Below are 14,399 nucleotides of genomic sequence, written 5' to 3'. Positions count from 1 at the left end.
GCTGTCAAATTGTACAAGTAAAGTTAAAAAGTCTTTTAATCAATTTAAGATTTAAAATCCATTAATAAATTCCAAATTTGGAAATAATGCACGAACCAATGGAAGAAATCCAAGAGCAGAAGGACTACGAACTACCCTTTCCGCCCTCCGATTCCGTTTCGGCTCTGGAATTCATGCCCTCATCGAAGTCCTGGAACGGAATCTGCGCCGGCAGTTGGGATCAATCCGTTCGCGTTTGGGAAGTGCAATCGGACAAGGCCGTCGATAAACTCATGAAACCGCTGGATGGCATTCCTTTGGATGCAGCCTGGCATGGATCGGGGGCTAAGGTATTTCTGGCCGAAACTACCGGTGCTGTTCTCGACTGGGATATGGAATCCAACAAGCTGACCAAAGTGGGTGCCCATAAGAAAGGCGCTCGCACGTGCCATTGGGCCGAGAACTTTCTAATGACCACTTCCTGGGACAAGACCGTAAAGGTAAAAAACATTTCTCCAACATAGTTTTAAAATTTATTAAACATCTTGTCCAGAATGATTTATTATGTAGTTACAAATTTAAATTTTACCTGACATAATGGCACAAAACTAGATACATACATATATTATAAAAACCAATTAATAATCAATTTTGATATCAATAAGTATGTAGCGAAAGATTTCTGATAAAACATATTCTTTAAATATTAAAGGGGACTTTTTTCTTTCGTATCTATGTATTTATTGAGGTGAATTGTATTTAATTGTATTTTATACTGTTCTGTAGTTTTACCAACGTGATTTTCTCAATCCTTAGTTCTGGGATCCACGTTGTCCTGTTGAAGTGGCCAAAAAGGATCTTCCGGAGCGGAGTTTTGCTGCGGATGTATTTTATCCAATGGCAGTGGTGGCTTGTGCCGACCAGTCGATCGTAGTCTATGAACTGGAGAAGGGACCTATTGAGAAGGCACGGATAACGACCCAGGGACCAAAAAACGTCCAAGTGCGATCATTGGCAATTTTCGAAGGCGCAGCTACGAACTACAAAAGTTTGTTCATCGCCCAAACCAATGGGATTGTGCTTAAAATGAGTCTGAAGAACTACTTAGTGCAATACCCCATGAAGTGCCATCGTTCGACGACGAATTTCAACACCGTTGATATTCATGCGGTAAACGATGTAAAGATAAATAAGGTGACTAAATCGATGGTTACGGTGGGTTCAGATGGAACCTACAGTTTTTGGGACTGCGAACTGCCCAGCAAGTTAAAGAAGAGCCATGTTTTTGATCAGCCAATAACCAAATGCTCCATCAGCGATGATGGTCAGATATTGGCCTATGCGTTGGGTTACGATTGGGCCCAGGGCTACGAGAACTTTGATCCTAAGAAAAGTCCTCAAATATTCCTGCGTTCAATTGGACAGGAGATGGTTCCCAAATACCAGTGCTTGAAAAACTTAAGTAAATTAAAGTAAAGTAGTTAAGGTATTAAAAAACTTTCAAAAGCAATCAATTTCTTTATCTTTCTTACCTAAAACCCCAACTGCATTTCTGATCGCAATTAGGTAGGCTTTCTGTCGGCTCAAGTTTGATTGAAATATTGCTGGCAATTTCGTATGCAGCTCAGGTTGGCTTCCTGTCCTCCTGCTTCTGCTTCTTCAGCTCCTTCGGCTGTTATCCTGCTTCCCGTTTGGCGACAATTAACAAACAGTCAACTAATGCTCATAATGAGCTTGCATGCGATTAATTTTCCACTTGAGCTGTTGAATTTCACGCAGCCTCTCGGCCTGATTTCAAACCCCATCTCGAGTGCTCTCCATAAATCATATTCCATTGTCGGTGGCAGTTTCACTGCAGAATGGAGAACGGAGAACGGAGTACAGGGAGCAGCAAGTCGGGTCTTATCTAGTCGGAGAATTAGGAGGTGGCAATCGCCTTGGTCCTCGTACCCCATCTCCATCTCCATCTCCATTTCGAAATCAACTTCCACTTCCATCTCCGATTTCCCCGCACTTAATGCCGCTTCCCTGGTCGCTGGCTTGGCTCTGCATATCAGAGACTCACGTCAGATGTCACTAATCTAAATTTATGCAAATTGCCAACTGTCTGACTTGGCTCACATGCGATTTCCACCGCCGCCACCGGCAGATTCCAAATGCAGATCCAGAGCGTAGAGTAGCGAGTTGAAAACGCTGAACGCTGAACGCTGAAAACAGAAAACTGAAAGCCGACTCTGCAACAGTTGTAAAAATGCAGCTAAATTCAAATTTGACATGCAGCCGAGGTGGATGTGGATCTGGCTGTGGATGTGGATGTGGAGGCTTTCCGCGGAGTCTTTGCCGCTGCATTGGCGCACTCATTTGGGATGCAGAGCAGCTACCAGTTACCAGTTGAATCAGCTCGCCTGGCAAGCTCTTATTAAATTAAAACGAAGGCGTTTAAGTGCCGCCCCGAGCTACCATGCCAAGATCCAGAGACTCAATCTGATATGCAAAACATTTTTGAAATAACTCAGCCGTAAACAGTTTCAGTCGGAGTTTGGCGGCTGCCTCCTCGGATCGAAACTCCTCCTTGTCTCTCGGCCCGGGTTCAACTCAGAACTTCCTTCTCCTGAGCTTAGCCAAATTAATTGAAAAAGTTACACGCATCGCTGGCTCCACTCTCGCCCGGAGTCTCCTTGCTCCATCGCGCCAAAGGAGTCGGAGTCGGAAACATTCCAGCTGGCCGAAGGATTCGCACTTGATTAGTCGCCCGGTCGGGAGGAGCGATTGCAACAGCGATTTATGCAAAGAGGCGGGCTGAAAATCCAATTCATTTAAAAAATACTCATCAATAAAAAAAAGGGAAATACATTTTCAGTACTTTATTATTGCTGTAAAATGTATTTCAATTAAAACTAAACTGCCAGCTTTAAAATCATTGAACGAAAGTAAAATGAAAATGGTAAAAGGGGTTTCACTCTCTTAAAATTTTGTACCTAAGTGAAAACTAATAATAAATTCACTTTAATACTTAAAATGAAATTGTTTCTTGTGGAGACTAAATAATGCTAGTATTTTGATTTTGTAAAATGAAGGAAATTCAAATCCTCCGATTTCTTTTTCGGGAACTACCCATTCAGTCTCGGCCAGTTCGTAGCGTTTTTGGAGCTCGAAGCTCACGGCTTGTAGCTGGCTTTGTGAGCATTGCCTTTCGGTTTCATTATCGCGAAAACGGCACGCGATTCGAAGCCAGAAAGGAGGCAAACAGGGCCAGAACCAAAAGCGAAATCCAGAGCCAAAGTCGCAGCAGCTCCGCACCGTGGATGCCATTTACAAGTCGGCGCGTCTGTAATCGCTGGCAGCCTTATTCTCCCCCCTCTTCCCGCCGCCACTGCCACTTACGTGCCCATATGCAAAGCGACAAAGTGTGAAATCTCACTGAGCGCTGCCCCCACACACACGATTTGGTGAAGCAGAGGTGGGATCGAATCACACGTGTGTCTGGAGGGGAAGATTCCGATTGACCACCTGGCCATGTTTGCATAAGCCCCAAATGCCTGATGCGAAACCAAGTTCTTTCCTGTGGGCTTCGAGCTAATTAATGCACAGGGATCAAGGGGTCTGATGGAAAAAAGCAGTAATTGCATAAATGGAAAAAATAAGAGCTGAATTGGTCGTACAAGATATTCTATTTTTAAGGTTTTCTGTTTATTATAAGTTATATTCTTCTTAATGAAAATATAGTTTTTGTAAGTATTAAAAATGTAAGGTTAAACGAACTAAATCTTCTTTCTAGAAACATTTATTAAGTTTTATACACCAAAAAAATATTATTTTTTTTAATATTAATATTTACTGTTAATAATAAAGGTATAATATTCTTATACAGGAAACCTTTATAAATTTTCCTTCAAGTGCTTACAAAGTAACTAGTTCTTCGGGACATTTCAAGAGCAGCCGGAGAGAAGCGATAAATTCATTTTAAGCGTTTAGCTGCCTGCAAAGAGAGCTCCCACTTTCGACCAACATTTGTCAGCGGCTTGCACCCTTATTTTATTTGCACTTGTCTTCGACTATTCCCCCCGTTCCCCCCTCCCCTTTGCCAACCCGTCCAAGATGTAACAATTTCAACCTATAATTTATTCAGCTAAATCCTTTTGCCGCCACGAGCCAAGCGAAACGAGCGGAGCAGTGAAAATAAATTAAATGGAAATCATTTGTCTTGCTCAACAAAATATCACGCAAATGGGCAAGAGAGGAGACCGGAATAGGTTGGGTCTTCCATGGCACCCAACAAGTGGCAGCTCCGGCGGAAATTTGCATAAAGAAATAATATTCATTGTGCGAAAGTAGAAGCGCCCAGAAGGGAATGAAGGGGGCCATGCAAAAAAGGATTTGAACATGTCAAAATTGTCCTTGAAGGACGCTAAAGTGGATAAGATGATTTCGTTTTATTCCCAGAGCGTTTTCCCTGGATTTTGTCCAAGTTAAAGTTCTTTACTTTCGTGCGGATCCATTACTTGGTTTAAAGACGCCCGCAAGTATGCAACAATTTCGTACGATTTTTTGGCTCGCCGGTCAGCTGCTAAACCTTTGGGGCTTATCACAACTTAACTATTTATCCGCTCCATGGCAATTTTCTCGTGCCACGCCCACGTGCACATAAACAAGGCATCTGGCGGTCGAAACTATCTGAAAATCTCAGTCGGACCAGAAAGGGGCGATTAACAAGATTAAAAGCGCCATTAAATGCTTTGATTCGGTACAGGCTAAGACCACGCAACCGCAGATACGCAAATGTGGACGAGGATGTGTGTGCAAGTGGATGTGAATGAGGATGTGGATGTGCAGATACGAAGATACTCTCTGCCAGGAGGCGGAGTCCAGAAGGCGCACCCAATAATTTATCCCCGATCCAGAACCCTGTACCCCAGAGGACCGAATCTCGCTTAAAGGAACACATGTTTGCGGCTGCAGCCACATCTGCCTGTCGAATGCGTATCCCCTGGTTCGGGATTCGGGATACACGAACTTCGACTGGAATGCCATCTGTTCCTTGGCCAGGACGTAAATTACGCAAAATTTGCTGTTAAGTAGTTTAGCGCCAGCGGCAGATACATTTGTATTCCGCAGTCCCTCGGCTTGTGTGCGTGTCCGCCGGATTGATTTAGGTTGCGGGTTAAGCTCAACACTTGATCCCGACTCGCATCAGAACTAAATTATATATATTTTCGGGGGCAAAACTGGTTTCGGTTTCTGGGCTCTGGGTTCTGAGGGGATTAACGAAAAGTTGGACACCGCAGCAGAAAAGTTGGAATTCAGTTTGGGCCGCAAATCCGAGAGATGTTGCACTTGATCTCGTGCTTTGCAACTTTTTAATCCGAAATTAAATTGTAACCGAACAAAAAGCGGAATGCACGCACATTTGACACATTTTATTTGTTAATACATAAATGTTGGCAAACACAACTACTTTTTGCTCTTTGCAATTTTAATATGCTTATGTTGTTTAGTAATTTGCAATGCAATGATAAAGTTCATAGGTGAGCAATATTTAGAAATGAAATGAAATCCAATTTGAAATGCAAACAAAAAGAGCATTTGCTTTTTTGTTTTAAGTGTGACCTGCGTTTCGCAAGTGTAAGGTGATTGCGAAAATATAATTATTTCGATATAATTAGTATTGTATGAATAATTTACTTGTTTTTATAAGAATAAATATATTACATTTTTAAATAGTTGTTTGACTGAAAATACTTTCAATTTTGTTACTAACTATCTCTAATAATGCACATCGTTTTAAAGTGAAATTTATTGCTATTCACAACCGTTTGCCGGAATTTAGTAATAAACGAAATTAAACAATAGAGTGGGGGCAGCAAACGCTAAATTGCATTACAGTCGGCGGCAAAGGGCAGTGGCATAAATGAGCAAAAATAATTTAACGGCGAATTGCAGCGGCATTAAGCCGAAAAAGGGCGAGCGGCAGAAACACAGCGGCAACTAATTTAAATTGAAATTAAAATTGATTGTTTTTTAAACGCGTCGTCCAGGCAGCACGGCACGTAGGCAATCCCCAAAGGGGGCGAAGGTCGAGGGGGAGGTGGTGGATAGTGGGTGGGGGTTTAAGTGCGTGTCAGAGCGAAACAGAGGGGTCTACGGCTGCCTCGTCATTTGTGCAACAATGCCGGGCAAACAAACAATGGCGATGCGAAAAGAGCGGAACGCTCAGAATGTTCAACAAGCAAACAAATTCGTTAACAAATGTTCGAAATTGCAACGGCAACAACAAAACCGGCACCAAGTTTAAAACAAAAGCAGAACAAAAATTGAAATTGGCCAGCTATGGAAAGACCGTTGTTCGGGCAAAATAATGAAACAATAAATGAACAAAGGCGACTATCAAAATGCTCTACTATTGTTTAAAAGATATTTATTAACAATAAATTTGTATTATCGATTATAGAGAAGAAAATATAAATCTTAAGCTGTGAACGGTGTTTCAAGTTATATTTTAATTTATGTCAAAAAGTTCAATAAAATGTTAATGACCGATTTTGTAGAGAATATAAATGGGTTTATTTGGAATAAAGACAAATGGAAAACATTTTATTATTATAAAATGTAACTGATCAAAAAATAGAGGAAAGAGATAAAAATGTATTTCTCTGGAATTTAAATTCTGAAAACATTGACGTAAAATACCACATTAAAAAAAACAAGTTAAAACAAAACTAAATAAAGTGCATAAAACCGATATATGAAATGCAGCTTAAACATGCAAAATTATTTCTTAGTTTTCCTTCTTTCAAATTGCTTGAATTTAGTCAGTCATCGCGAGTGCTTTTCGTAGCATTGGAAAATGCAGGCGACTGAACTAAGCCCGTTTTCGCATTTCCACAGCACGTGCCGTCACCTCCTCTCTGGCTATCTCTTTCTTGCAGCATATCCCCCTCCCTTTCGCACCACCACACACTCAACGAAGCACCCACACTTTGGCATCCACTCAATTATATTGCGTGCCTGTTGACGCTTTTGTTGGTTGTTGTTGCAGCCATCGGAGTTTGTGGGTGGAAAAGGGGGCTTTTTGGAAGGCCGACCGGCCACTCTCAATGTATTTTTAGGAAATTGTTGCTAATTTTTTGCGCATAGCCAAATTGAATTTTGCAGCTGCCCAGCGTTGTATGGCTTTTGCGATAGCCGCACGTGCAGTTGGCCAAGTGGAGCCACGCACACTCACCCATCGAATCACCCACAAAAGCACTTTCCAACCAAAAGGAAAAGCCCCCGCCCCCCTGGAAAAACCCCCGACCGTCACAGAGCCCATGTATAATTGCCAACATCATCATCGCGGGCACTAATATGGCTTGCCTGCTTTTCCTTTTATTTTATTTTGGCCACATGGATGCTGCCCAATTAACCGACTTCATGTTAGCTTTTTTTATTCCTCTGTTTAGCGGCTAATTTGGGTAAATGTTGTCAGTGCAGTAAGCACTCATTTTATTTTATTCGTGGCTAATTGCTTGGCCCAGACCAACGAAACGTGCCTGCGCGGAACACAACAAAGCCATCAGAGGCTTATCGATTCGGTGGAGCAGACAGGCCGCTAAAATTTCAACACATTTTGTTTTGGAAAACATTTTCCGAATACGAATTTCAAAGTTAAAAACGTAGAATTTAATATTAAAAATTTTGTAAATATTTAAAGTTTGCTTTTAGCTGGGAACCCCATTTCAAACCTATTTAAATTAAAATTCTTAAAGCCATACCGAACAGAAATTAAATGTTTTCTTTTTTATCATTTTTTTTATAAATAACCACAAATTAATTAAGGTGCTTTGAGCCAATAAAAAAAATATTTGAGTATAACTATATTTGAGCAAGTTTGACTGAATCACTACATCGCGCTTGTGTCGATCTATCAACTTCTATAACTTCGAAAAAAGCTTTTTAAAGTCCCAACTTTTTTTCAGGGGGATGGTGCCAAGTGGAAAACTTCGTCCGCTGTTTAGTTTTTTAGCTTTACCTTTTTTTTTGTAGCTGCAACTTCCGTGCCATCAATAGTTTTTTAATAATTAAAACTGCGCCAAAGCAATTAATTTTAAATTTTAAAAGGCTACACACATACACACACACCAACACACACCCATACACCGAAAGTGGCTCCCCCTGTTGGCCGGCAGGGGGCGCTGCTGGAGCTGAAGCCAACTGCGGTTAGAAAATATGAGACATGGAGGAAAATGTCTGGCAAATGTCACTTGAAAAATTTAAAAGCTCCGCAGACCCTGCAGCACAGTGGGGTAATGGGTTGGGGGAAGCGAGGGGTGGAGTAAAAAGGGGTGGGGGTGTTGCGGTGCTAGGTGGGCATGATTGTGGGCGGTCGCGCAATGGGGCGTATGCTCGATGTTGGCAAAGGCGAAACTTAATTAATTTGAGTAACTTGGCAGTCGTCCGATCTGGATGCCCCCATCTCCACCCACCCGTGGGCGTCTTTGTGGAACTTTGGGTGTGGCATGAATTCTTAATAACTGCTGCGAAGGGGGGCCGGCCACCCGCAGGGGGCTGAAAGGGGGCGTGGTTGTCGCAGAAATATACAAAAAAAATGCAGGAGGGCACACGGAAAATACTGCAAACCGCCCCTCATTTTAATAAAAGGGTTGCAAAGAAAGAAATTACGGAAACTGACTATGTCAACATAATTAACTTTGAAGTGAAAAAAATGCGGAAAGGGGTCGGAATTTGATGGTGAGAAAAGATGGGCAAAACGAAAAAAAAAAGAATTCACCCTGCACATATGGATTCATTTCGTTTTAGTTGCCAAAAAACCCGGCAGCAAAAAAGTTTGCCGAAAAATATGATGGCCATTGCACCCGCTCTTCAGCAAATCTGGCAAATGGCGTCGAGTGTTTCCCATAATTAATTTTAATGTGTTTTTTAGCGCCTTTTCAGTCGAGCTGAGCTCAACTGAGTTACTGGGGCCATTTGGCCAGTTCTTCTAATTGCCCAACTTTGGCAAAAACAGAATCCGAAATCAACGCGGAATTACTTACGTCTCTCGTGAAGATTTCCTTTTGCAATTCCTGGCTCTATATCTTTTAGCACAGGTGAGTGCACGCATTGGATATTCATATTTCGGAGATAAAAGAGAGGTATTTTTTTTTGGGGTAAAAGAACAACTTTGTAAAGTTTTGACAGAGATCATAAGAATAAAAAATTTCTTAATCGCTTGCTAAAGTTGTATCAAATTTAAACTAATTTATTCATTCGTGCAATTTTAAAATTAAAAGTCTTTGTACTTTATTTTTTCTTACCCAAATGTCTTCTTTTTCACTTCAATTTTACCCGTTTGCTAAACTTTTGATTGGCAAAAATCTTTTGAAAAAAGATACTAATTTTAAAGTAAAAAGCATACTTGAAAAGAGCTCTTAATTTAAACATTGAGACTTCTAATGAGGCCATATGTGTCTGGCTTTTTGGTCAGTTTTTCTACTAGTCTGGACCTCTCTATCTGCAGCTAATGTGCAACAAAATAAATGGAGATACTGACAGCTCACTTGGTGAGTGGAATTGTTTCAGGAGTTTCTCCAAGCGCTCACGACGATGACTTTTAAATTGTTATAATGAGGTACCCGTGTTGGTCAGAAAGTTAAGCAACTGCAAAATAAATGAGCTCAGAAGTCCACTTCGCAGCTTTTGTCTGGCTTTAGATTGGGTTTAGTTGGTTTCAACTTATATTAAATGGGGTAGCTGGGTTCTCAGAAGAATAAATATTAAATAATTAATTTCATACTACTATTTATATATAATAAAAAAATAAATACTTATAGAGGGAATTATTTTTGAGTTTCTAGATTGCCTAAGAATTTGAGTTCTTCAATACCTTAGCAAATACTTTTTGAGAACTCTTTTTATAACTCCAACTAAAAATCTTTAAAAATTCGTTTTGGAACTTTCAACATGTGGGTTAGCCGTTCTTTCATTTTCGGATTACGTAAAAGTCCATCCTCGGTTTCCTTTAAATGCCACTTTTGTTCCCCAATCTCGTTTCGGACACATTCTGCCGAGGACTTTGTGCCCTGTCACCAAAATGGCGTTAAACTTCTACCCGATGCCCTAAGTAGCTCACAGTCCAGCCTCAATATGGCTCGGTGACATGTCCAGCATGTTAGCCAGCTCCACCCAGTTTGGAAAATGCTCATAAAATGTCGCCCGGAAAACGGACTCTAAGCCCCTGTCAGCTGGGCGGTGGAAATTGTGGAACGAGAGAGGGGAGGGAAAGTGGAGGCGGGAAAGTCTCCCGGTTGCAACATCATCGTCCTGACCTCCGGCCATCTGAAGCTCGAAGTGAAGCAATTTACGTGCTGTGCCCGTGTGCGTTGGAAAGTTAATGCTCTGTCGCAGATTAAAACCAAAACATGCGAGCGGAACCACGAACTCAGGTGGAAACCGGTGAACGAGTAGATTTTCCGGGCTGAAGGGGAAAAGCTGCGTTGCTGTGTCATATTAGCACAACAGATTTCCCAGAATTCCCGCAGCCTTCTTCGGTTCGGAAAGCAGAACGAACTCTGGCTGGAAAAGCCGGGGATTTCGTGATAGTTTCGCTCAATTGAAAACTTTATCCTTGGCCAACCGTTCGCCCCACAGATATCTATAGAAAAACACAATTAATTATTTAGACCTGCGGCATTTTCAATTACCCAGGCTGTTTACAAATAGAACTCGACTCGGGGACCAATATTCAAACAGAAACAGAAACAAAACAAAATCGATTTCATCGCAAGGCGTTTTTTCAATTAAATTCTGTATTTTATACGGCACTCATCAGACAGCTTCAGCAGCTTCTTCTATTAGCTTTTCCGCCAGCCGACTTTGGCCCTCCAACCCGGAAACGGTTATTGAAATTGTTTCGAACATTTTACGCCTTCTTCAGTTCGGGGAAATCGGTGGGTGGGTGGTTCACACAAAGGGTGTGGGGAGGTCATTCGATTCTATTGCCGGAGGGGCGTGAGCCTGCTTCATTTTTTTCCTTTTCTGTTTTATTGGCATCTCAACTTTGTCACGTGTCAATATGCAGAGATGGTTTCGAGGGTAAAGGGGGTTCCGAAATGAAATAGGAAAATGGGAAGCGGCACCGCCGGCAGCTCATTTAAATTTTAATTTGGGCAGCAGTCGAGTCTAGGTCTACGGATCCCCCCTTTCTTCCCTCCTCCTTTTCCCCCAATGTATCCTCCATATCTGTTTTTCGGCAGGACTAAGTTTCCAGCATTGACAGTTGCGTTGCGCAAAAGTTTCTGCGGAATTCCCATTATATTTCAAAAGCTTTTCCGGTTGACTTTTTTGGCCGGGGTCATGAATTCGTTTCAGTTGAGCTTTGATTGAATAAGAGAATGATTCCCATCATGGAAGATATGGACGTTTATAATAATGAATTTCGGAATAGTAAGGGAACCCAGATTAAATTACGGAAAGTCGATCTTGGGAAAGTGATAATAAAGGATTTAAAAATATTAATTTAATTTTTAGCAGCAACTTTTATTTATCGTTTTTAAAGTCTGTTTACAAGAATAACATTCCGATTTAAAATTACAAATTGAAATCTATAAAACCAATTACAATTCCAAATTTGTTTTCTTCGAACTTGGTATTCATCAAAGATTGATCAACAAATCCAACCAACGTCAAAACGGAGAACATAGATTTCAATAAGATAACCGAGCAGAACCTTTTATATTTATTGCCTGACACACATTCTCCGATTTTATTTTCCATTGCGCAAAAAACAGAAAAATAAAGCGCCTTTAATCGATTTATGAATTGTTGAACATGTCCAGAGCTCCAATATATTGATGCATTGACTGCATTGATTGATGCCCAACACGGCCAAACAATGAACCAATTTCATTTAAATCGCATAAATTCGAATAAATAAAAACCAAACAGAAATGCAGAGCGGGGGAAGACGAAACGAGGCGGGTTCCGAGATTGTGGAGACAAAGATTTAATAAAATGACACAAAAACACGCCGAGCAAACATAAAAATCAATAAACAGTAAAGTTGATTTATGCGTCAAAGTGTCAATTGGCAGTAGCAGTCCCCATTTGCTGCCCCCTCTTTGATCCGCCGTCGTTTTCCAACAGTTTTCCACCCGCTTTCCTCTTTGTTCTCAATGATGGCAGCGGGCGTCCATGGCGTATGCGTAATTGCATTTGACAGTGCAACCGGTCAACATTGAAGCCTGGCCAGAAACGCATTTAAGTGCTTCATTCGATATTCCAATGATTCAACCAGCCACGCCCCCCATCCCGCCGACGCCCCCATTTGCATTTGCCATTTTATTTCGAAATATTTTCCGCCATTCAATGAATGATTGAGAAATATGCTTTTGATTTTATTCCCATTGACCGGCAACAGTTGCAGATTATGTTGCACTTATTGTTGTAGTTGCAGCTTTGACATTTTCCCGGGGAAAATGGCGGGGAAAATCGAGGGGGTAAAAACAGAGGAAGAGCCGAGTCCACAATTCATCTGTCAACCAAATCAATTTTGTGGCTTCAGCCATTTATCTTTGTTAGCGCTCAATTGACGCAGCCACTGCCGCTGCCACCAATACAAATACAGATTCAGCTACAGATACAGCTACAGTAACTGTTACAGATACAGATACTGATTCTCATTCCGATTCTGGATCTGGTAGCTACTGCCATTTGGAGCAGAGCGACTAATTGAGGCTGACGAGCGACCGGCTGATTGGAATTTAATTGGGTTTTGCAGCTTTTGTTTGGCCGTACAGTTGCATTTCAGGCACACAGCATGTGGCATAAATTGTTGATGCGAAATTATGGAAATAAGTTGAACAAATATCAGGTTCAATTTGGTGTAAATTGACGAAGGCATAGATATTTAATGTGATTGATAAAGTCGATGACTGCTCTTGTCACTAACATGGGATATGTTGCAATTTTCTGTGGCAGCAAATGAGGATTTGTACGCATGAAATAAGAGGTTTGAATTGATTATTTACCTTTGACACAAAAATTTTATATTTCATTTTTATTCCCTTTTTCTTATACACTACACACTTAAAATAAATGGTTGATATAATATTGTTGGTGTGTTAATGATGTCTTTTAATTAAATGATTTTCTCTTCTTTCTTTCTTTTAATGTTTAGCGTGTTTTCGTCTCTTTTCTTCAATCATTGATTACTTTCGTTGTGTATCGACAATCGAGTTGTCTTATCGGTGCTTAATATAAAATTATATTATATGCAATGCATAACATAACAGTATGTTCACACTTAATACGATTTAGTATACATTCACATACGTTTACAATATTCACAGGTGTAATAATATTTACAGGTAAAATAAAATAATGATAATAGTGAGTGCTAAGTGAACGAAAATATATGGTGTATAAATACATTATCTAAGACATACATACATACTTCTTCAGAAAGTGTTATGCACGCACAAATTTAACTTAAAGACCTACAACTGATTTTAAAATTCCCCCAATATTTGGGGTACTAAAAAGGTCACCTGTATTGCTCCTCCGAGAACTGAATTGGTATCACCACAACTGGCAATTCACATACGAATTGCAACTGGGTGCTCCGGGCGAATCTTTCGCCTGGGCTCAGACCCACTCATCTGTGCTGAAGAGCTCTCCTTTCGCTTTTCCCTGTTTGTCCATTGTCCACGTAATCAGCTCAAGCGCGATTATCTCTGTGCGGGCTGCATCTCCATCTCCATCAGCATCAGCATCTCGGGGGTAACCCACTCCTTGGGGCTCGGCCAACTCGGTTTGTCTACCAATAGAAGGGGGCTCCGGTGCGCTTTTCGCATTTCCCATTTTGCAGTGGCAGTTGCAGTCGCAGTCGCCGGCCGAAAACTGCAATTCATCAACTCAAATCAGAGGAGACAGGGGCCCGCTGATCCACACGTCTAAGTCTCCTGGCGGCAGTTTGCCCACCCACAGTGGCCACAAGTCAACGAGGTGATTTGCATGCAGCCATGGGTTTTGGTTTTGGTTCGGCTTTGGCCGGGGAATCGCCGGCGAAGGGAGCCGGATTAGACGCGACACTGATTGGGCCCGTGACCAGAGTTGTCAGCGTGACGGTGGCACTGAAAATGCGAGTCATTATTTGAATATAACATTATAACAGTGTGCTTGAAAGCCCTGTTACTGAGGAGAGTTTGATTAGAATTAAATACATTTGTTTAGGAAAAATTTAAAATATCTTAAATTTATATCTTATTTGAATAAATTAATAACATATTTTAAACTAAGTATTTCTTAGTTAATTTTAAAATGCACCTCTATCATATCAACGTGTTATTAGCGGACTAATAAATTTTGTTAAAACTCTTTAAATATACTTCGTGTTTAATTCCACATGTAGTAACCGTCTTTTTTTTATTGCACAGCTATAAAAG

At 41.0% G+C, this 14,399-nt stretch overlaps 1 protein-coding gene across 1 annotated transcript; it reads left to right on the top strand.

The window, feature by feature from the left end:
* LOC108096552 (protein Rae1) lies at positions 1 to 1,489 on the top strand. The gene is made up of 2 exons (XM_017198241.1): positions 1 to 479; positions 796 to 1,489. The coding sequence occupies exons 1-2, from the start codon at positions 87 to 89 to the stop codon at positions 1,453 to 1,455; spliced, it is 1,053 nt and encodes a 350-aa protein (XP_017053730.1). The 5' UTR covers positions 1 to 86; the 3' UTR covers positions 1,456 to 1,489.
* The last annotated feature ends 12,910 nt before the right edge of the window (positions 1,490 to 14,399 follow it).

Source organism: Drosophila ficusphila, unplaced genomic scaffold (assembly GCF_018152265.1).
Source record: "Drosophila ficusphila isolate 14025-0441.05 unplaced genomic scaffold, ASM1815226v1 contig_414, whole genome shotgun sequence".
NCBI lineage: Eukaryota > Metazoa > Arthropoda > Insecta > Diptera > Drosophilidae > Drosophila > Drosophila ficusphila.
This window is presented reverse-complemented; position numbering and strand designations above follow the sequence as displayed.

Excerpts from the sequence above, each read along its gene's own strand:
- LOC108096552 (XM_017198241.1), top strand. The coding sequence starts at position 87 with ATGCACGAACCAATGGAAGAAATCCAAGAGCAGAAGGACTACGAACTA. Across the intron at positions 480-795 it reads CCTGGGACAAGACCGTAAAG|TTCTGGGATCCACGTTGTCC; the intron begins GTAAAAAACATT and ends CTCAATCCTTAG.